The 24,670-nt window shown below is 44.3% G+C and overlaps 1 protein-coding gene across 1 annotated transcript in view; it reads right to left on the bottom strand.

The window, feature by feature from the left end:
- Positions 1-11,255: 11,255 nt before the first annotated feature.
- Positions 11,256-24,670, bottom strand: part of mphosph10 (M-phase phosphoprotein 10 (U3 small nucleolar ribonucleoprotein)) — a 31,262-nt gene continuing 17,847 nt past the window's right edge. Inside the window, exons 6-11 of the mRNA XM_072282089.1 lie at positions 22,806-22,873; positions 21,631-21,768; positions 19,714-19,824; positions 17,789-17,896; positions 13,975-14,205; positions 11,256-12,078 (exon numbers count right to left, since the gene is read on the bottom strand). Of these exons, the coding sequence (XP_072138190.1) occupies positions 11,929-12,078; positions 13,975-14,205; positions 17,789-17,896; positions 19,714-19,824; positions 21,631-21,768; positions 22,806-22,873 (806 nt within the window). The 3' untranslated portion in view covers positions 11,256-11,928. The remainder of the gene's footprint in view (positions 12,079-13,974; positions 14,206-17,788; positions 17,897-19,713; positions 19,825-21,630; positions 21,769-22,805; positions 22,874-24,670) is intronic.

Consider the following 24,670-nt stretch of genomic DNA (forward strand, 5'->3'; position numbering starts at 1 on the left):
CCACCCATACAAACTGGGGTCTGTCTGTCAGGTAGTCAGTAATCCAGGAGATAGTGGATTTATCTACACCCATTCTTTGCAACTTCTTACCAGAAGAAGTGGCTGGATCGTACTGAAGGCACTAGAGAAATCAAAAAATGTGATTCTCACAATGCCACCATCGTCATCCAGGTGGGAGTGAGCTCTCTGCAACAGGTAGATGATGGCATCATCCACTCCCACATGAGGCTGGTAGGCAAACTGTAGAGGGTCCAATGAAGATCTCACCTGCAGTCCATCAGGTAAGAACCAGCCTGACTCAGACTCAGACTGCAAAGGTGCTACAAAATATCAGACCACTGGGTTGCACAGGCCTTCAGTACAATGAATCTGTCCAGTCCAGCAGCCTTGTCTTCATGTAGTCTCTCCAGCTGTCTCTTAACCTGACCTGCAGTCAGTCTGGCAGGGGAGGGTGGTCATCCTCAGAGGCAGGAGACTCCAAAGTTTGGGGGTTTGGAACACAAGCACTCATCAGAGGGGAGGAAGAAGGCTTTGGGGACAGGGAGGGTGTCTGGTCTGGGCAAGTGGGGGAGGCTTGAATGTTCCATGTAGCCAACAAAAAGGCAGGCATAGCTGGGACCCATGACTTCACCTTTTGTTTGAAGGAAGTGGGAGGAGCCATAGGAGAAATTATTGAGAGTGAGGACAAGTTCCGCCAGGGGGAGGAGAGTGGTGGTGAAGAGGAACTGTTTGGGTCTGGTGTCCAGAGAGAAACAAAAAGCTTTGAAGACTTCCTGCTGGGGGATGGAGGTGTATAGGGACTGGACATCCATAGTAAAAATAAGATGATGGAAGCCTGGGAACTTGAAATCATTGAAAAGATCCAGAGTGTGTGAAGTGTCACAGATGTCAGTAGAAAGGGACTGAACTAGACAGGATAAAAACCCAGGCGAGGTATGCAGATATGAGTTCAGTGGGGCAGGAACAAGCAGAAACAACGGGTCTACCTGGACAAACAGGTTTGTGGATTTTGGGTAGGAGGTAGAAACGGGAAATGCGGGGTGTGGGATCTATGAAGTTTGTGGCAGTGGAAGGAAGATCCCCAGAGCTAATAAGGTCAGTGATTGTATGGGAGACAATGGCCTGGTGCTCCTTAGTGGGGCCCTGTTCAAGGGGCAAGAAAGACATGTCTAAGAGTTGTCTCTGGGCCTCAGCAAACTAGAGGTCAGTATGCTACTATAGCACCCCACTTACCTGTGGGTTTGATGGTAAGGGTAGGATTAGTGCAGAGGGAATGGAGAGCAGAACGTTCAGAAGGAGTGTTGGAATTGGAGAGAGGAGTGGTGAAGTCTAGATGGCTAATATCCCGTTGGCAGATTTGCTGATGATACCACAGTGGTGGGGCTCATCAGCAAAAATGATGATACAATGTACAGGGAGGAGGTCAAACACCTAGCGAGCTGGTGCAGTGATAACAACTTGATGCTTGATGTCACCAAAACCAAGGAGATGATCATCCATTTCAGATGGTCTCAGCCCTCAGCACACACCCCACAGCATCAGCAGCTCCACAGTGGACCTCTTCAGGAGTCGATGCCTCCAGAAGACACAATACATCATTAAAGACCCCTCACACCCTCTCCATGAACTGTTTGTTCTTCTGCCATCAGGCAAACGTTACAGGAGCATCAAAACTAAAACCACAAGGCTATTAAACAGCTTCCTCCCACAGGCAGTCAGACTGCTAAATAGCCGCTCTACCTGACTCTGCTTTGGACACTTTTAACTTGCACTGGACACTTATAACTTGATTTTAACAAACATGTGGCTGTTGTACTTTACTATTTATTGTTATGTTTATTATTTAGTGTTGCGTTTTGTTGTGTTATGATCGCACTGCTCCTGGGAAACGCTGTCTCATTCTGCCCTGCAGAGCTGATGTACAGTTAGAATGGCAATAAAGTTTTTTGAATCTCTTGAATCTTGAATGAAAAGGTCCAGAGCAGACAGAAGACCAGAATGGGGTGTCCAGGAAGAGGAGGAGGGTTGAAGATTCGTGAAGGGATCATTGCTGTAGGGTGGAAATTCCTTGCCAAATAGGCTTGAAGATTGAAGCGGCGGAAGAGCTCAGTGTCATGGCGGGCATGGATCCCACTGAGGTGTGGGCACAGGGGGACAACGGTGAGGCCCTTACTGAGGGTAGAACGTTCTGCCTCAGAGAGGGGAAGGTCACAGGGGATGGTGAAAACCCTACATGGATGAGAGCTGGGATCAAATGGGGGAAGGAGGTTGGTAGTGTCTGAGGGGAAGGGGGGCTTGGGATGTTCAGAGGAAGATGGAGTTTCTGAGGATCCAAAATCTGGAAGTGGGACCAGAGAGGGACGGGATTGCAGAGTGGTTGTGGGGGAAGGGGAGACAGGGGGTTCCAGCAGCAGCACATGAAGATCAAGCCTGGAGGTCAAGACCAGAGTTGGAATTGGAGGTTGCACAATTGGCACTTTGGAAGTGTCTGAGGTCCCTGGAACCTGCATTGATAGCGATGGAGTCCGGCTTTTGAATCTGCTCTGGATCGTTAGAACCATTGAGGTCGGCAGCAGGGATCGCAGTCTGCAGACATCTGGGCCCACTGGCATTGGAGACGGTGGTTCTGTGTCTGTAGACGGGTGAAGTTCCGATCCTTTGAAGACGTGAGAAAGTCAAAGAACCGGCATTTGAAAGCATAGATCCGGCGGAAGATAAAGTAGCAGAGAGGTCCATTGCAGGCAGCAGAGAGAGAACTTACAGTATTTAGTTATCTCTTTACAAATCGCATCAATTGCACAGGATCTCCCACAACAAACCATTGCTAACTATCCTCTAATTAAGCACAACTTCAGAAATTAGAATTTAGATTTTTTTCTAATTTCCCTTCCACCAACTTTATACTAACAGGCCTTTAATTACCTGTCATCTTGAATAAAGACACACATTTGATGTCTTCCAGTCATCTAGACTAACTCTGCAGTTCAGGCCTGCAGCCATCGGCTTCACGCACCTCAGAGCTCAAAAGGCTCTGTGTTTTGGACTTAACTTTCAGGGACACTGCAGTTCATATTCTGCAGCTCATACGGGTCATCCATGTCAGAGCGGGAAGGAGATCAACTCCTCGAGCTTGCAAATGACGGTGGGCTAAAAAGTATGTTTGACATAACATCTCTGCCGGCATTCTGGATCAAGGTCAAAGCTAAATATCCTGAGATAGCCACGAAAGCACTGAAAACGTTGCTTCCATTTCCAACATATCTCTGCAATGAAACATATCGCAGTATGTTTCTTTGCTTTGACGATGCCTGCAATAGATGAATCTTAAGGATATATATGGTATACATACTGCGATAATAAATTTACTCTGAACTTTGAACCTGTGGCAAACAGTTAAATGTCTGTCAGAACCCCAGCAATCTCCTCCCTTACCTACCACAGCAGCCCAGCATCCATCTCATCAGGCCCTGGGGATTTCAGAAGTCAAACAAAATTTATTATTGAAGTACATACGTGTCACCATAAACAATCCTGACACTCATTTTCTTGTGGGTATTCACAGTAAATACAAGAAACACAATAGAATCAATGAAAGACTGTCCCAACAGGACAGACATGCAATCAATGTACAAAGGACAACAAACTGTGCAAATACAAAAAGAAAATAAAAGAAATAACAATAATAAATAAGCAATAAATAAGAATAGCCTGAGAGGAGTCCTTCAAAAGTGAGTCCATAGGTTGTGAGAACAGTTCAGTGTTGGAGGGAGTGAAGATATCCCCTCTGGTGCAAGAACCTGATGGTTGAGGGGTCATAACTGTTCCTGAACCTGATGGTGTGAGCCCTGAGACTCCTGTACCTCCTTCCTGATGGCAGCAACAAAACAAGAGCATGTCCTAAACCAGCGGTCCTCAACCACCAGGCTGCGGACCGGTACCAGACCACAAAACATGTGCTACTGGGCCGCGAAGAAATGATATGATTTGGCGATATGAGTCAGCTGCACCTTTCCTCATTCCCTGTCACGCATTGTTGAGCTTGAACGCACGCGAGGTCATTACCCACGGGTCATCCATGTCAGAGCGGGAAGGAGATCAACTCCTCGAGCTTGCAAATGACGGTGGGCTAAAAAGTATGTTTGACATAACATCTCTGCCGGCATTCTGGATCAAGGTCAAAGCTAAATATCCTGAGATAGCCACGAAAGCACTGAAAACGTTGCTTCCATTTCCAACATATCTCTGCAATGAATGCAACGAAAACTAAATTGCGAAATAGACTGGACATAAGGAACTCCCTTCGAGTATCGCTGTCTCCCTTCACCCCTCGATGGCACCGTCTTGTGAAACAAGACCAGGGCTCCCACTGATTCAGCGATATTGGTGTGTTGCAATGATTTTACATGTTCATACGGGGAAAATATGTCCTGCGTGTTTAATATCCAAACGTTACTTAAAATGTTATGATGCTATTGACTTATAAAACCATATAACAATTACAGCATGGAAACAGGCCATCTCTGCCCTTGTAGTCTGTGCCGAACGCTACTCTCACCTCATCCCACCGACCTGCACTCAGCCCATAACCCTGCATTCCTTTCCTGTCCACATACCTGTCCAATGTTTCTTTAAATGATAATATCGAACCTGCCTCTACCACTTCTACTGAAAGTTCATTCAACACTTACTTCAAGCTCCCCTGTCCTCCCCTGATAATTGACTTATCACTATATTCATGTGAAGAAAATATACGCTGTGTGCTTAATATTAAATTCATTAGATAAACCCCTTTAGAAACGAAATTGAGTGTATTAGCCACTTATCACCAATATTCCGGTCGTGATTAAAACCCCCACCCCCGAACAGAATCATCAAAAATCATTTGTAGAAAAAAAATCGGCACGTGCACACGTGTGCAAATCACGCATGTGCACTGGTGCCCGCGCAAGGCTTCATGGTCATAAACACAAAATAATCTGCAGATGCTGGGGTCAAAGCAACACTCACAACACACTGGAGGAACTCAGCAGGTCGGGCAACATCCGTGGAAAAGATCGTTTGACATTTCAGGCTGGAACCCTTCGTCAGGACTGTAGAGAGAAGGTGCAGAGGCCCTATAAAAAAGGTGGGGGGAGGGTGGGAAGGAGAAGGCTGGTAGGTTCAGTTGAAAAACCAGTAAGGGGAAAGATAAAGGGGTGGGGGAGGGGATACACAGGAAAGGTGCAGAAGGAATAGGGGAAAACACAATGGGTAGTAGAAGGAGGCGGAACCATGAGGGAGGTGATAGGCAGCTGGGGGAGGGGGCAGAGTGACATAGGGAGAGAGGATGGGAGGGGGAGGGAATTACCAGAAGTTGGAGTTCATACCAAGGGGCTAGAGACTACCTAGACGGTATATGAGATGTTGCTCCTCCAAACTGAGTTTAACCTCATCATGGCAGTAGAGGAGGCCATGTATGGACATATCTGAATGGGAGTGGGAAGCAGAATTGAAGTGGGTGGCTACCGGGAGATCCTGTCTGTTGTGGTGGACGAAGCGGTCCCCCAACCTGCGTCAGGTTTCACCGATGTAGAGGGCGCCGCACCGGGAGCACCGGATACAATAGATGACCCCAACAGACTCACAAGTGAAGTGTTGCCTCACTTGGAAGGACTGTTAGAGTTCTCCTTGTCCTCATCTACCTCCCCACCAGCCTCCAGATCCAGCACATTATCCTCCGCAACTTCCGACACCTTCAACAGGACCCCACCACTAAGCACATCTTTCCCTCTCCGCTTTCTGCAGGGATCGGTCCCTCCCCACGGATCTCCCACCCAGCGCTTGTCCCTGTAAGCGCAAGTGCTACACCTGTCCCTACACCTCCTCTCTTGCCACCATTCAGTCCTTCCAAGTGAGGCAGCACTCCACTTGTTTCGTCAAGCTCTCAAAACATTTCATCACAGCAGATGCAAGTGCTGGACCGCCTGCTTTTTTTTAAAAATGGATTCACCTTCCTGCAGGATGCTCTCACTTTGGTTTTAGAGACTGTAATCAGTGTTATCAGGGGCTGTGGAAATTTGTGATGGTTCCTCCATGTTTTGAGAGCCCTAGTGAGCACAGAAGATATTGAGCTCATTTGGGAGCGAAACCCTGTTTATCACCTGCTTTGCTTTCTAGGAGACTGCATTCAAACCCTGCCACAGCTGTCAAGCATCCTTCAGTGACTCAAGTTTTGTCCAGAATTGCCACTTCGCAGGTGAAATGACTTTCCAGAGACTGTACGTGAACCTCTTGTATTTTACTTGGTCACCATATCTGAATGCCTCTGATCTGGCCCTCAGCAAATTGCATATTCCGGGGTTCATCCAGGGCTTCTGATTAGGGTAGACTCTGATTCTGTAGTGACATATTTGTCTAAGATTGTTTTTATGAAGTCCACAACTGATATATTATTTACCTACCTTAATCGTTTTAATGGTCCATCAGCAGGATTTGCCTACTTTAATCGTTTTAATGGTCCATCAGCAGGATTTGCCTACTTTAATCATTTTAATGGTCCATCAGCAGGATTTACTACTTTAATGCCTGCTTAGGCATCTAATACTGCTTTCATTTCATGTAGCATGCTGCACAATTTCACAATTCCAACCTATGATGGCTTTCTCCTTGGTGAATGCAAATACTTAGTAATCTTGCTGCTAGGCAGGTCCCACACTTCTGCTATTAGTAACAGGACACAAAGAACCGACGTGCTCTCACTGTCATACATCTGATTTTACCCTTTCGCTTGTTCTACCCATCACCCCACCCCAACTTCTCAGCTATTGATTGTTTTCTCCCTTCTGCAGCTCTGATAAGGGGTGTCAACTTGCCATAGATTCTGCCTGACTAGCATTTTCTCTTTTTATTATGGTAGGAATGATGAGTCTGCTTTCAGGTGGAGTTAGTGTGATCTATGGAACTCTGCAGAGATCAGTGCTGGGGTCTCAGTGGAGTACAAACTGTATCAATAATTTACAGGCAAAATAGCCAAGATTCCCAAAGATAGAAAGTGGCTGTGAAGAGGATGCAGAGCAGCTTCAAGGAGATATGGACAGGCAAACTGAATGGGCAAGGAACATAGCAGATGGTATGTAATAGATCATTCATATTAATTGAAAAAAATAGGCAGTATTTTTTAAGATGATGAGATTGGCATTTATAGAATATACAAACGTAGAACAGTACAACATACTGCAGGCCCTTTGGCCCACAATGTTGCGCCAACCTATATGAACAATCAATGCAACCCCTCCTACACAGCACAGAACCCTCCATTTTTCTTTCATACACGTGCCAATCTAAAATGTCTTTTAAATGTTCCTGTTGTATCAGCCTTGACCACCAACTCCAGCCAGGCGTTCCAGGCACAGACCACATTCTAAGATGTTTCCCCTAAACTGCAATCCCACAGCCAGGATCTCCTAATGGCCACCCATTTCAATTTGACTTTCCATTCCCATAGCGACACATCTATCCATTTCTCCTTTACAGGTTGGAGGAGCAATACATCAGATTCTGTCTGGGTCGTCTCCACCCTGATAGCGTGAACATCAACTTCTCTAATTTTCATCAACTACAGCCCTCAGATTCCATCCCACTCTCTTTTCTCGTTTTCCTTCAGAATGATAGGACTGAGGGTAGATGGTATATTACTAGCTGCAGTGTGTAGTGAGACTGTCAGGAAGGACAGACAGATAACAGATAAAATTGCAGCCAATGGGATGAGTGACAGTGTAACGGGGACAACATTGAAAAGGGTGACAAATACAGGACTGAAGATGTCATATTTGAATGCATGCAGAAAACAGAATCAGGTAGCAGTTAGACTGGCAGGTGGGCATCACTGAATCATGGCTAAAAGAAGATTATAGTTGGAAGCTTAACATCCCAGGATACAAAGGACAGGCTGGTAAGCAGAGGGGGTAGGGTGGCTCTGTTGGTAAAAAATTTGAACCAAGTCATTAGAAAGAGGTAACATAGGATCAGAAGGTGTAGAATCATTGTGGGTAGTGTTAAGGAATGGCAAGGGTAAAAAGACCCTGATGGGAGTTATATATAGGCCTCCAACAGCCAGGATACGGGTGACAAATTACAATAGGAGATAGAAAATGCATGTCAAAAGAGCAATGTAACAATAGTCATGGGAGATTTCAATATATATGTAAAGTTGAAAAATCAGCTTGATACTGATTTTGGATCTCAAGAGACAGAATTCGTAGAATGCCTATGAGATGGCCTTTTACAGCAGCTTGTGTTTGAGCCTACTTAGGGGATCAGTTATTCTGGATTGAGTATTGTGTAATGAAGAGAATTTGATTAGGGAGTTTAAGGTAAAGGATCATACTAGGAGGCAGTGATCAAAATATGACAGAATATGCTCTGCAATTTGACATGGAGAAGCTAAAGTCAGATGCATCAATATTACAGTGGGGTATAGGGAATTTTAGATGCACAAGAGAGGGTCTGGCCAAAGTTGATTGTAAGGGGACACTAGCAGGGATTATGGCAGAGCAACGATGGATGGAGTTTCTGGAAGCAATTTGGAAGGTGCAGGATAGATACATACAAAAGAAGTAGTAGGATGTTGACAAGGGAAGTCAAAGCCAACATTAAATGAGAAGGCATATTATAAAGCAAACATTAGTGGTAAGTTGGAGGACTGGGAAGCTTTTAAAAACCAAAAGAAAGCAAATAAAACATAATGAGTGAAAAGATGAAATATAAATTAAAGTAGCCAATAATATCAAAGAGGACACCAAAAGATTTTTTAAAAACTGAGTAAAAAGAGGCAAGAGTAGATATTGGACCGCTGGAAAACGACACTAGAGATTGTAATGAGACAACAAATGGCAGACAAACTGAATAAGTATTTTGTATCAATCTTCACTGTGGAAGACACTCACAGTTTGATAATGTCAGGGGGCAGTAGTGAATGCAGTTACTACTGCTAGAAAGAAGATGCTTGAGAAGCTGAAAGGTCTTAAGGTAGGTAAGTCACCTTGACCAGATGGTTTACACCCCAGGGTTCTGTGAAGTAAATCAGGGTTCTGACAGAGGTAGCTGAAGAGAGTGTGGAGGCGTTAGTAATGATCTTTCAAGAATCAGTAGATTCTGACATGGTTCCAGAGGACTGGAAAATTGCAAATGTTGCTCTACTCTTTAACAAGGGAGGGAGGCAGAAGGAAGAAAATTACAAACCAGTTAGCCTGACCACAGTGGCTGGGAAGATGTTGGAGTCAATTGTTAAGGATGAGGGTTCAGGGTACCTGGAAGCACATGATAAAGTAGGCCAACATCAGCATGGATTCCTCAAGGGAAAATCTTGCATGAAAAATCAGTTGGATTTTCAGAAGGTCTTTGACAAGGTGCCGCACAAGGCTGCTTAGCAAGATAAGAGTCCATGGTATTACAGTAAAGATACCAGGATGGATAGAGCAATGGCTGATAGGCAGGAGGCAAAGAGTGGGAATAAAAGGAGCCTTTTCTGATGGCCACTAGCGACTAGTGGTGTTCCACAAGGGTTGGTGATGGGACTGATTCTTTTTACATTGTATGTCAATGATTTGTGGCCATGTTTGAGGATGATACGAAGATAGGTGGAGGGGTAGGTAGTGTTGAGGAAGCAGAGGCGCTACAGAAGGACTTAGATTAGAACAGGCAAATAAGTGACAGATGGAATACAGTATCAGGAAGTGTATGGGCATGCATTTTGGTAGAAGGAATAGAAGTGTAGACTATTTTCTAAAAGGGAAGAAAATTCAAATATCTGAGGTGTAAAGGGACTTGGGAGTTTTTGTGCAGTATTCCCTAAAGGTTAACTTGCATGTTGAATTGGTGGTGAGGAAGGCAAATGCAATGTTACCATTCATTTAGAGAGGCCAAGAATATTAAAAACAAGGATGTAATGCTGAGGCTTTATAAGGCCCCGGTGAGGCTTAACTTGGGAGTATCGTGAGCAGTTTTGGGCCCCTTGTCTGACATTGGAGAGAATTCAAAGGAGCTTCACAAAAAAGGATTCTGTGAATGAGAAACTTATCATATGAGGAGTGTTTGATGGCTCTGGGCCTGTACTCACTGGAATTTAGAAGAATGAGGGATGGCTTCGATAGAGTGGATGTGGAGAGGATATTTCCTATAGTGGGGGAGTCTAGGACCAGACAGCATAGCCTCAGAATTTAGTATGGAGAGGAGGAGGAATTTCTTTAGCCAGAGGGAGGTGAATCTGTGGAATTTGTTGTCACAGGAGGCAGTGGAGACCAAGTCATTGAGTATACTTAAGGCGGAGGTTAGCCTGGGCATGAAAGGTTACGGGGAGAAAGAAGGAGAACGGGGTTGTGAGAGAAATGGATCAACCATGGTCAAATGGTGGAGCAGATTCAATGGGCTGAATAGCCTATTACTGCTCCCATCTCCTATGATCTTCTGTTTCATCCCCCTTCCCCATCCACCGATCCCCTTAATTGGTCTCACCCATCACCTGCCAGCTTGTACTTTGTCCCCTGCCTCCACCTTCTTATTCTGGCCTCTTCTCCCTTCTTTTCCAGACCTGATGAAGGGTCTCAGCCCAAATCATCCACTGTCAATTCCCCTCCATAGATGCCAACTCACTGGGTGAGTTTCTCCACCATTCGGTGTGTGTTGCTCAGCAAGTTGGGCTTTATTTCAAGAGGAACTGAATACAATAGTTGAGATTTCTTACTCCCATTACGCCCTTTGTAGGCGACTTCTGGGGTGTTGTGGCCAGATTTGGTCTCTGTATACAAGGAGGATGTATGGATGGAGGAAGTGATGGTCCACTAAGTTGATTCATGAGTTGGGGAGTTTGCTGTATAAGGGGAGAATTCATAGATAGGCCTGTACCCTTCTGTTTTGTGAGAGATTATCCAATTTGACATGGTGCACATAGCAGTATTTCCCCATGTTGGAATTTCTACACAGTGGTCACCATCTTCAAATAAGGTGATGGTCATTCAGGGACAGAGACAGGAAGAAATTTCTTCGTGCAGAGGTCAATGAATCTTTGATGAACCTATGATGGATTCTTTAAAGAATCTACAAGGCTCTCTTTGCTCAGTCACAATTACATTCAAGGCAGAACGACAGGTTTTCAGATAGTAGAGAAATCAGAGGAATGAGGATGTGGCACAGACATGTAGATCAGACATTACCATATCAGAAGTCCAATAGCCTGGGCCTGTTTCTAACTTCAAACAGAAAAAAACTGTATACAAATCTGATGAACAAATCTTCATTGATAGTGGGCAAGATACAACTTCAAATTCTCTCAATTATACAAAAAGTTTAAACTTTTAAAAAGATTTCAACACTCCAAGTGGAATGTACACATACTGATTGGGTTATCAAATACAAATGTCCTACTGTGTTGGGACAAAATGATTGAATGCAGTGAGCCAAACAAACTGTTCTGAACACATGATCTGCTGCTCAGGTTCCCATCCATCAATTTGCAGAAACTGCTACTAGGAAGCTACAATCCAACACAGAAAACAACACTGCTTTGTGTCACATTGGTGTGCACTGCCAAGTTTAGTAAATGTTCCATTTCTGTTGTTTTCCACCTCATCCCAGACCATGATGTTATTTTCCTCTCCATCTCTAACATTTTGTTTCTGCTCAAAGGTCAGCAACCAGAAATACCTCTCATTCACTGCACAGAAGCCATCTGACATGGTCAGTGTTTGTATTTTTGTTTAGTTCAGATATTCCATTGTGCCTGGTAAAGCTCTTTCAGAGACCCAGGAGTCCAACATGTAGTCTTCTGTGAAAAACAGTAAAAAAGTAGTACTTCTTTAGAAAGCAGCCTGTTTTGAATAAAAATAGGCTTTGGAAAGCAATGTTCCACCACAGTGGGATTGTCACTGCCTTGATCATGTGAAGGAATCTGTATTAAAGTTTCAATTTGTTTGCTGAAAGTTTCCCAAGCTTATTCTTCTTCTTGCCTGCAGCTTTGACTCCACTAAGTTCAGCTTTCACTTGGTCTTGTAAATGGGAGAAGAAGGCTTTCGATGAACGCAGAGTTTTGTCTTTACCTTCATCCTTTTTGTAATTAGGAAAAAAAAACGTTATTACACTTCTTGTTTAAAGAAAAAGGATACTACTTTTAAATGCATGAGCTGAATTACAATGGGGAACACAGATTGTAGCACACAATGCCCAACAGTATAGGAATTTACTGAAACGAAATACATTTCTATCAGTGTGCCAATAATTCAGAGGTCAGCAATGTATTCAAACTTAAGAGGAAGATTGAATGGAATTACAAGCAGATAATACAGGGGAATAAACTACTCAGGCAGATAAACTGAGCCAGTAACTATATAGTATAGCAAAATGATGAAGACATGCCACTGATCACATTCCAGCCATTAAAGGAAGCTGCCATAATATTAGCAACACACACAAAATGCTGGTGGAATGCAGCAGGCCAGGCAGCATCTACAGGAAGAGGTACAGTCGACGTTTTGGGCTGAGACCCTTCGTCAGGACTAACTGAAAGAAGAGATAGTAAGAGATTTGAAAGTGGGAGGGGGAGATCCGAAATGATAGGAGAAGGCAGGAGAGGGAGGGATAGAGCTAAGACCTGGACAGTTGATTGGCAAAAGGGATACAAGGCTGGAGAAGGGAGAGGATCATGGGATGGGAGGCCTAGGGAGAAAGAAGGGGGGAGGGGAGCACCACAGGAAGATATAGAGAGAGGGACAGGGAGAAAAAAGAGAAAAAGGGGGAAAAATAAAAAATAAATAAATAAGGGATGGGGTAAGAACGGAAGTTAGAGAAGTCAATGTTCATGCCATCAGGTTGGAGGCTACCCAGATGGAATATAAGGTGCTGTTCCTCCAACCTGAGTGTGGCTTCATCTTGACAGTAGAGGAGGCCATGGATGGACATATCAGAATGCGAATGGGACATGAAATTAAAATGTGTGGCCCCAGGGAGATCCTGTCTTCTCTGGTGGACAGAGCGTAGGTATTCAGTGAAACGGTCTCCCAATCTGCGTCGGGTCTCACCAATATATAGAAGGCCGCACTGGGAGCACCAGACGCAGTATATCACACCAGCCGACTCACAGGTGAAGTGTCACCTCACCTGGAAGGACTGTCTGGGGCCCTGAATGGTGGTGAGGGAGGAAGTGTAAGGGCATATGTAGCACTTGTTCCACTTACAAGGATAAGTGCCGGGAGGGAGATCGGTGGGAAGGGATGGGGGGGGGGGGGGGGACGAATGGACAAGGGAGTCGCGTAGGGAGCAATCCCTGCGGAAAGCAGAGGGGGGTGGTGGAGAAGGTGTGCTTGGTGGTGGGATCCCGTTGGAGGTGGCGGAAGTTACGAAGAATTATATGTTGGACCTGGAAGCTGGTGAGGACAAGGGGAACCCTATCCCTAGTGAGGTGGCGGGAGGATGGGGTGAGAGCAGATGTGTGTGAAATGGGAGAAATGCATGTGAGAGGCGTTGATGGTGGAGGACAGGAAGCCCCTTTCTTTAAAAAAGGAAGACGTCTCCTTCTTCCTGGAATGAAAAGCCTCATCCTGAGAGCAGATGCGGGGGAACTGCAAGAAGGGGATGGCATTTTTGCAAGAGATAGGGTGGGAAGAGGAATAGTCCAGGTAGCTCTGAGAGTCCGTAGGCTTATAGTAGACATCAGTAGATAAGCTAAGCTGTCTCCAGAGATAGAGACAGAAAGATCAAGAAAGGGGAGGGAGGTGTCGGAAATGGACCAGGTAAATTTGAGGGCAGGGTGAAAGTTGGAGGCAAAGTTAATGAAGTCAACGAGCTCAGCATGCTCTCAGGATGAGGCTAATTTAATTGGTACTTATTGTGGGGAACAATTACATAAAGGATATAAAACTTCCTTTCTTCAATCAGAGTGAGACACATTAAGCAGCCAGATCACACTCCCTTCCCTAAAGTTATTCGTTGAGTGTCTGCACTCACCTTCAGCAGTAGCACCTTTCCTTGCTGAGCCAGTTTCTTTGCTTTCTGAACATTCATTTTCTTCTCTTCTTTATTGCTCATTTTCACATTCTGCTTTTCTAGACTTTTCTGATGCATTTCTTTTGCCCGTATTCTCAGACGTTTCAGTTTCTTCTTTTGTCTCCTCTCCCGCTTTTTGTCTGTTGGTGTCTTTTCATTTTCTCCCTGGAGAACCCCGGCTCGGCCCTTCTCCTATAATCATCAACAGTCAGAAGAGCAGAGACACCAAGCACGGGTCTCACCAGCATTTGTACAAACCAGCCTTTCCCCAGACAGAGGCAGCAGAGTCATTCAAAGCATGAAACTCAAATACAAGCTTATGAATCTCATCCAGTGTACATTGGATACACTGGGTCTGGTATAGAGCCACTGAATACAGAAGCAGGGACCGAGTATGGGGCACTCATTGAACTCTTATTAATGGCCAGAGGTTGAACATTGTGGATATGCTATGTTGTTGTCAGAATTTGAACCCTCAAGCCCATTCTCAAATTGTATTGTTTCTTAACAAATGACGTATTTCACTGTATGTTAAGGTTTATGTGATAAAAGTGGACATGGACAGGATAGCTCCTATAGTGGGGAGGTCTATGACCAGAGAGCACAACCCCAGAATACAAGGACTTTGCTTTACTAGAGGTGAGGAGGAACTTCTTTAGCCAGATAGCGATGAATCTGTGGAATTCATTGCCAGATAGCTGTGGAAGCCAAGTCATTGGGTGTATTTAATGTCATAGAACATTACGGAACAGAACAGGCCCTTTGGCCAACCTAGTCAGTGCTGAACATTAATCTGCCTAGTCTCACTGACCCGCACCCAGACCATAGCCCTCCATACCTATCCGCATTCCTATCCAAATTTCTCTTAAATGTTGAAATTGAACCAAATCCACTTCCACTAGCAGCTTGTTCCACACTCACAGCACCCTGAGGTCCTGGCCTGAAACGTCGACTGTTTACTCTTTTCCATAGATGCTACCTGGGCTGCTGAGTTCCTCCAGCATGTTGTGTGTGTGGCCAGCATCTGCAGATTTTCTCATCAAGTACCCCACCTCATGCTCCCCTTAACCATTTCGCCTTTCACAATAACCCATGACCTCTAGTTCTAGTCTCACCTGGCTTTTATTCTATCTATACCCCTCATAACTTTATATACCTCTATCAAATCTTCCCTCAGGAATATAGTCCTAACTTTTTCAACCTCTCCCTATATCTCAGGTCCTCAAGTCTTGGCAACACCCTTGTAAATTTTCTCTCCACTCTATCTTATTTAGATCTTTTCAGTAGGTAGGTGACCAGAACTGCACACAATACTCCAAATTAGACCTCACCAACACCTGCAACAACTCCAACGTAACATCCCAACTCCTGTACTCAATACTTTGATTTATGAAGGCCAATGTGCCAAAAGCTCTCTTTACAATCCTATCTACCCGAGACACCACATTCAAGGAATTATGGATCTGTACTCCCAGATCTGACTGTTCTACAGCACTCCTCAGTGCCCCACTGCTCGCCGTGTAAGCCCTACGCTGGCTTGACCTCCCACACTTGCCAAAAATTCCATCTGCCATCTTTCAGCCCATTTTTCTAGCTGGTCCAGATCCAGCTATAGTCTACGATAGTCTTCCTTACTGTCCACTAATCTCCCAATCTTGGTGTCATCAGCAAAATTGCTGATCCAGTTTACATTATCATCCAGACTGTTGATACAGATGACAAACAACTGACCCAGCACCAGTTCCTGCAGCACACCACTCGTCACAAGCCTCCAGTCAGAGAGATCAACCATCCACTATCACTCTCTGGCTTCTCCTGCAAAGCCATTGTATATTCCAATTGACTACCTCATCTTAAATGCCGAACGCCTGAACCTTCTTAACCAACCTTCCATGCAGGGCCTTGTCAAAGGCCTCACTAAAGTCCATGTAGACAACATCCACTGCTTTGCCTTCATCAGCTTTCCTGGTAACCCTCAAAAACTCCATAAGATTGGTTAGACACGACTTACCATGCACAAAGCCACGTTGACTATCCCCAGTCACTGTTAGTCTATCCAAATACTTACATCTCCAGTCCCTCAGAATACCTTCCAAGCACTTTCCCCATTACTGATGTCAGGCTCACTGGCCTATAATTTTCTGGCTTATTTTTCAAGCCTTTCTTAAACAACAGAGCGTTAGCTTTCCTCCAATCCTCCAGCACCTCACTCCCACAACAGTCCAGGGAATAACTTGTCAGTCCCTGGGGATTTATCCACCCTATCTTGGCTCCAGACAGTAAATACCTCCTCCTCTATAATCTGTAAACAGTCCTTTACTCACGGCTGTTTTGCCTGACTTCTATATAGACTCTGCTTCCAAATCTCAAGTAAATAAGATGCAAAAATATGTATTTAAGATCTTCCCATTTCTTTTGGTTTCATGCATTGATAACCAGTCTGAGCTTCAAGAGGAACAAGTTTGTTCTTAATATATCTGCAGAAGCTCTTGAGTTTCTCTCTCTTTCATCTTGTCTGCTGAAGGAATGTCCTGCTTGCACCATCTCCTTTGCCACATGTATGATCATCCCATTTCTGGCCTCACGAGCATGTGACATGGGTTGCAATCCTGACAGCACAACCTTTGAGGTCCTGTGCTTTAACTTAGCACCTAACTCTTTGAACTCACTTTGCAGGACCTCGTCACCATTCCTACCCATCTCATTGGTACCAATGTAGACTATGACCTCTGCCTGCTCACCTTCCCCCTTAAGAAATGCTGTGGACTCAATCTGAGAAATCCCTAACCCTGGCACCCAAGAGGGAACATACCATACAGGAATCTTGTTCTCGTCCACAGAACCTCCTTTCTTTTCCCCTGATCATTAAATCCCCTATGATTACGGCTAGCCTCTTCTCCCCTCTTCCATTCTGAACCACACTCAGAGCCATACTCAGTGCCAGAGACCTGACCGCTGCAGCTTTCCTCTGCTAGGTCAATCCCCCCCTCGCCCCCAACAGTATCCATAGCTGTTATTGAGGGGAATGGCCAGACGTATTCTGCACTGGCTGCCTAACCCCCTTCACCCTCCTGACAAGTCACCTGTTACCCGTGTCCTGCACTTTGGACGCAACTACCTCCCTGTATGTCCTGTCTATTAATCCCTCAGCCTTCCGAATGATCCAGAATTCATCGACTTCCAGCTCCAGCTCCTTAACACGGCCTGTTAGAAGCTACTGCTGGATGCACTTCTTGCAGGTGTAGTCCTCAGGGACTAACTGTGCAATAAAAAAGAAATGAAAAAAATCTACCTGCAGCCTTCACCCCCTCCCGCCTAAGCCTCTCAAGCAAAAGCCTGAACTTCCCACTGTATCACTGGTCCACTCACACAATGGCTGTTCTGCTTAAACCAAACTTCTTTTTACTGGACCTTGCCAAGTGCCTAATTATGCACACTCCAACATCTCCTAGTGATGTGTGGTGTGCACTTTTAAAACAGAGGTTGATAGGTTCTTGATTAGTAGAAATGTCAAAAGGTTACAGGGAGGTGGCAGGAGATTGCGGTTGAGAGGGTTAATAAATCAGCCATGATGGAATGGCAGAGCAAACTCAATGAATTGAATGACTTAATTCTGCCCCTAAGTCTAATGGTCATTAATAAATAAATCTAACCTAATGCAGCCATCCCTGCTGCAGCTCAGCTGATGACTGGGTGCTACAGAATTTAGTATGCCCCAGAAGAGCTTATTCCATTAACCCTTTGTCTTTCCACTGATTTTCACTTGATCTCTTACCTTGATCTCTTCTGGTGCCAACAAAGTGGCCTCACTGACATTCACTGGTGCTACCTCCTCCATACTGATGGATGGCAGGTTGGAGACTACCTTCAGCTCAGGTACAGGCTGATAAAATTAATAAGAACCATTAAAAGCATGCAATAGGATGACAGTTTATTCAAGGTTCGAGAGTGTTTAATGACATTTCCAGTATATAAATGTAAAGGAGAACAAAATAATTGTTATTCTGGATTGAATGCAGAGAAAAACACAGGAAGATAAATAATATACTTTTTTAAAACTCAATAAATACTTAAGATAGCTTATGTACATAGATTGATTGTAAGTCCACAAAGTGATACTAAGGACAGGAGTGTCTGTACCTGAGGTGATTCTGTCAGGATTGATAAAGTAGTGATGGCTGAGAGTGTGGAGGGGGTGGGCTAGTGGTTGGAGGTGTTGATCAGCTTTACTGCTTCGGTAGTAAAAGGTCGGGTATGAATCAAATTGAGGTAGTGAGGCCTAGATCCAAGAGTGAGGAACAACCCACTGTCTGACCGATTTAAGCACAGTGCCAGATTGAAAAGGTCAGGGTGTCGGGGATGGAGGCAAGGGACAGGCCGGTGTCCAGCTCAACTTTGTGCTGAACTGAGGCTATGACCTGCAACTAACAGGCTCCTGGATTAGCTGTGACTGGCTTCGTGGCTGTGGACTCACATTCACGTATCTCAGTTCTGGATGTTATTTGCTTACGTTTATTGTTTGCACAATTTGATTTCTTTTTCTGCACATTGGTTATTTGACAGTCCTCTTTTAAATTGGTCCTATTGGGTTCCTTTGTTTTTGACTGCCTGTAAGGAGACGAATCTCAAGGTTGTACATAGTGTACATACTTTGATAATAAATGTACTTTGAACTTAGCTTGGAGAAAGTAACCGTTTTTGAGTCTGGTGGTCCTGATGGGAGTGGGGCAAACAGTCCACGAGCAGGGTGGGTGGGATTCTTCATGATGTTTTCGCTTTTTCCAGCACCTTTCTGTATTTGTGTCCTCAATGCCAACAATCCTCCTCCAACATGGACAACTAACAGATAGGCAGCACAGATTATGTTCCTACCTCAGTCTCACACCATGGGGGTATTCACAATCTCAGTATTCAGTGAATGAAGTGTTCACAAAGACCTGTTCTTGGTTTCTGCAGATGACTAAGTTGCTCAAGGTACAAAGATCAGAAGGTCAATATGCAGTGAACTACAGGAATGGCACAGTGTCTACAGCATCACAAAGAGCAGCTGCAATAATCTACTTAAAAATGAAGTCCAGTGAAACAGAGGATTTGAAATGAAGGGCTTCGGTGCTGGAATTAGTGACTTTTCAAAACACCAGGCTGAAGTGCAATACAATTCCATTCCAGCAAAAGTGAAGATTATATTATCAGCTTGGTCTGAAATCTCTCTTCTTGAGGATACACTCTAGACCCACACAGGCATTGGCCATATAAGAGCTTACCTACCCTACTGACTACACCTTATGTGTTAACTTGCATTTTCCCTGAGCCAATCTCAGGGACATCATAGCAAAATACAACTTGTCCAGACACATACAGCAATGCAGATTAGGGAAAGAGACCAATTTTCAGGGGTGCTCAGGCACAATGAGGTTCACTGCTGAAAGGCAGTGATCTAAACCAGAATGAAATGTGAACTGAAGCTGAAATCTCTGTCACACCAGTAGCCAGCATTAGACACGAACAGCATATTCATCAAAACACACACTTAAGAGAAGGTGGTGTCCCAATACATTATGTCCAGGAATCAGCTGTGTCACAATGACAGCATCAGGCCCAGGAGAACTTTAACATGCTATAATGCTGTAAGAAAGAGCAGAGCTGTACCTCAAACACATTGTCTCCAAGCATTCATGGTGTTACAGTTTTTTTACTCACTGGTTTGGGGGTGAACTGGAAGTTGCAGAGAGCGTCCAATTTGAGGAATAAAGAATCCATCGCTTTCTGGATCTCCGTGTACTGCTGGTTTTCCTCCACTTCAGTCCTTTGCTGCAGTGACAAGAAATACAAAGCTGAAGTTTCACTTTGCTGATACAGGATCAACACCTTATCACACCCATAGGCAAGGCCAACCCCTTCCACTTCTTCATCCATTTTAGCTTAATCCTTAGCAAAACAAAATCAATGGTAATAAAGCAATATATTTCACATTCAGTTCTGTTTTTCTTTTTCAAAGTTTGAATTATAACTATTATCTTAAACTGAAGATATTATACTTGCCCTGGGTACAGTTCCCAAGGTTGCCAACTCTCCCTGGAACACAGATTTACCTGCAAATCTAATCACTTAGTGTTGTACAGGTTTCCCCCACCATCCGAAGGTAGAGCGTTCCTATGAAATAGTTCGTAAGCCAGAATGTCGTAAAGTGAAGAAGCAATTACCATTTATTTATATGGGAAAAATTTGTGAGCGTTCGCAGACCCAAAAAATAACCTACCAAATCATGTCAAATAACACTTAAAACCTAAAATAACAGTAACATATAGTAAAAGCAGGAATGATATGATAAATACACAGCCTATATAAAGTAGAAATACTTTTCCACAATCATTGCCGCACTGTTCTCCGTAGCGAAAATCTCACGCAAGCACTCTCGGCAGAAACAACTCTCTCCAGTAACCTTTAAGCTATGAAGCTGCCAAATCATACCAAATAACGCATAAAAATACACAGCCTATATAAAGTAGAAATAATGTATGTACAGTGTAGTATCACTTACCAGAATTGGGAAGACAGCTCTGAGCACACTGATGATGGTGTGTTAGGCTGAGTCGACAGAGATTGGGGTGGTGCAGTGGACCGCACCCTCTGGGCCGCCGACCAATACTGATCCGTGAAGAATGCAGCGGTAGCCGGGACGCACCCAGCACACCTTTAAAAAAAAGCCGAAATAAGCAAGCTAATTAATAAGGTGCCGCCCGGCACATAAATGTTAGCCCAGATCAGAGGCGACACAATCGGCAATCACCTCTGATCTGGGCTGACATTTACGTGCCAGGCGGCACCTAATTAATTAGCTTGTTTATTTCAGCTTTTTTCTTAAAGATGTGTTGGGTGCGTCCCAGCTATCACTGCATTCTCCGCAGCAATGTATCGGTCCGTGGCCCGGGGGTTGGGGTGGTGGGACACTGGGGTGTCATCTCATCGTCGTCTGTTTCCATCAGGGCAGGCAGGTCATCTTCTTCACGTTCAGTTCCTGGATGACCTCACTTTCAGTCTGTTTACTACTGCATTCAGTTTCAATTGTTATCCTTTCCTCTTGCAAGTGCATCAGCTCTTCATCTATCAGTTCTTGGTCATGGGATGCCAAAATGTCTTCAACATCATCTTCGTCAGCTTCCACAAGCCAAACTCACTTTGTCCTTACTTCGTTCACCATGATCAAAACGCTTAATTATGTCTAGTTTTACACTAAGTGTAACACCCTTACGAGCTCTCTCAGACTTTTCCGATACCTTAGAACTCATCTTGCTAACGGCTGCTCACAGGCACATGTTTAAGCAATGCCGGCTAGAACGCAGTTCCGGGGGAGGAGCTTGGCTGCTCGGGGCGCGCGCTGCCTTTTTCGTAACGTGAAAACACCTTCTGTAGCAAAAACAGGTAACTAATGTAGGTCTTTCGTAACAGCGAGGTTTTGTAAAGCGAACATTCGAAAAGCGGGGGACACCTGTATATCTATTCCACTAAAGAATAGCCACCAATATGCAAAGTCCAAATCCAATTTTCTTTACATATCCCAGATCACTGAAACCAGCTATGGACTATTTATTGCCCAAGAACAGCAGAGCTCCTTACCTGAGTTTGTTTTTGATATTCCTGCTCATAGACCTCAGCCAGACTCAGTTTACTTTTCTCATGGTCCAAGGTGAGGCGCTTTTTGTACTCAAAAGTCTCTTCTTTTGGTTTCTCTTTGCGCAAGACATCATCCCAGGCCTATGACATGGAACACATACACCTAGCCATCAGTATTTCATTCACAATAAACCATCAACTACTGAAGTATACTAACAGAAGCAAGGTTAAGAACCTTGGACTCTACCGACTGTCAGTGCCCCAAAGGTATATCCAAAGGTACCTCTGTGTAAATTAGACTGATAAAGCAGGTCAAAAGCATCAAGAATGAACGTTCATCTCCCCAGTCTTGTCCGAAGCTCCAGAAAGACACAACAAATGCTTGGACTGGGAGCTGCATAGAAGATCCCAATATCTGCCTCATCCTCGTGCTGAGCTGCTAACTGACCTGCTGTACATTCCTGGATATTGTGATTTTTAGGAAAAGTACTTTGTCTTTAAGAGCATCCAACCCTCATCACCAGGGTCAGTTTTCATATGGAGATTTCTGCAGTCCCATTTTCCTTTGACACTCAAAGCTGCTCCCATTCTCATTGCTGCTTCTGTTGTTGAGATGGCTATAAGCACCCACACATTCACTCTCCAGTAAGTATGCATTCTTTCTCCAACTCCACATTGGCCACATGCTGCCTTTCAGCTTGGCATCTTATTCTAATGCTTGTTTATCCGACTATCATTTTGGACAGCTCAAAGCCCACCGTTCACAACTGTCTTCCTGGTTCTTGCACATTAGTGAAAAATTCTATCAGGCTTGCTCGGGTCATCTTACTCCATACACCAGTCACTGGTAGGTAGGAGTAATGAAGCAGCAGGCCAAACCTGCCCCTCAGGAAGACAGGTATTGTGCTGCACGTCCTACCACTCCCATTTCTTCCATTCTATACTCATTAACTCCCAGCGCAAAGTGCAAATCCAGGATGAGTACTGCATCTACTGCACTAAGGTTCAATCTGCAACCTGCCTTTCAAATGAATCACTCTCCTTCTCATTATACTGGACACTTTAGAATCACAAGAGCGAACAGGATGAAGAGGATGTCTCTTGGGTCTAGTCCACCAACAACTCCTAGTAGTCTACAACAAACTGGTTCAGAGTGAACAGCAAAATCATAAACTTACCTGGTCCTTAATCCTCTGGATAATGACATCTTCCAGTTGAAGTGTTGTTTCCTCAGTAATGACAGGTGCTGGTAACAGACAGACATCAGCACAGACTCAGTATAAAACAGACTGTAACATAATTTGCCACTTCCCTGGTAAATTCGTTGTTCCATGCACCCAAATATTCCCAGAGGTTTCTGCCATCCGAATAATCACCATTCCCATTTGCTCAGTGTGAGAGGGTAGGACAGAGGAAGGAATTTACACCTGCAACCAGAACAAGTGGCAAGCTACTAAACGAGTACTTTGTATCAGTATTCACCAATGAAAGGGACAGTGAGATCAGGAGGGGTATACTGATACTCTAGGACACGTTAAGTCCCAGCGCCTGATAAAATCCATCTCAGGTTACTGAGAGGGGCGAGGGGAGATTGTTAGGCGCTCAGTCTTTACGTCTTCTTTAGCCATTTGAGGTCTAGAGAATCAGAGGAGTGTTCCTCTGTTTATAAAGGGTAAAGAGAAACCAGGAAATAACAGGGTGATGAGTCTTATAACAGTGGAAGGGAGAATAATAGAGATTCACAGGGACAGAATGCACTCACATTTGTAAAAATATGAAGTCATTAGGGGTAGTTAGCAAAGCATTGCACAGGGAAGGTCATGTCTTACAAACAATTGGTGAAGAAGATGATTGATGAGGGTAGGCCAGTGGATGTTGTATTCAGAGACTTCAGGAAAATTTTCAACATGGCCTTCATGGTAGGATGATCTGAAAAATCATGGGATTCATAAGCAACTTGTTTGATTGGATTCAAAATTAGCTTGGCTATAGAAGATGCAGGGTAGTGGTGCAGTTTTTCTGACTGGAGGTCTGTGACCAGAGGTGCTTCACCACAATCAGTACTGGCACCTTTTTCTGACAGAAGGTCTGTGACCTGTGGTGTGACAAATAGTGCTGGGACACTTTTACGTGATATATAAATGATCTGGGTGAAAATGTAGGTAGGCTGATTAGCAATGTGCAGATGACACCCGGTGGTTGCGGATGATGAGGAAGGTTGTCAAAGAATGCAGCAGGATAAAAAAAACAGTTGGAAACGTGGACAGAGAAATGTAGGTGGAGCCTAATTAGGACAACTGTGAGGTGTTGCACTTTGGGAAGACGAGGAAAGTAGACAGTAAATGGCAGGAATCTGAGGAGCACTGATGTACAGAGGGGTTTTGGGATGCGCCTTCAAAGTGGCAGCAAAAGTAGATAGGTCAGTAAAGGTGATGTACCTTTTCAGTCAAGCTGTTGAATAAAAGCTGGGAAGTCATGTCACAGCTGTATAAAACTTTGGTTAGGACACATCTGAAGCATTACAGTCACTTCATTACCAGAAGAACATGGATGCTTTGGAGATGGTACCGAGGAAGTTCACCAGGATATTGCCCAGATTTCAGAGTATTAGCTATACAGGGAGATTGGACAATTTTCTCTAGAACGTTGGAGGTTAAGAGGAGACCTGATATAAGTTTATAATATAAGTAGGGACACAAGGTAGATAAACAGAGTCTTGTTCCCAGAGTGGAAATGTCAAATACTAGAGGACTTGCCTTTAAGGTAGGGGCTCCCAGCCTTTTTTATGTCGTAGACCCTTACTATTAACCAAAGGGTCCCTGGACCCCAGTTTGGGAACCACTTCTTTAAAGTGAGAGGGGAAAAGTCTGAAGGAGATTTATACAGCATTTTAAAAAATTATTTCAGAAAGCAGTAGGTTCCTTTAACACACTGCCAGAGGATGTGGGAAGCAGATATGATAGTACTGTTTATGAGGTATGTGAACAGTCAGGCAACAGAGCAATATGGATCTTGTACAGATAGATGCAAATAGTTAAGACTA

This window comes from Mobula birostris, chromosome 18 (genome assembly GCF_030028105.1).
Source record: "Mobula birostris isolate sMobBir1 chromosome 18, sMobBir1.hap1, whole genome shotgun sequence".
In the NCBI taxonomy this organism is placed as follows: Eukaryota; Metazoa; Chordata; class Chondrichthyes; order Myliobatiformes; family Myliobatidae; genus Mobula; species Mobula birostris.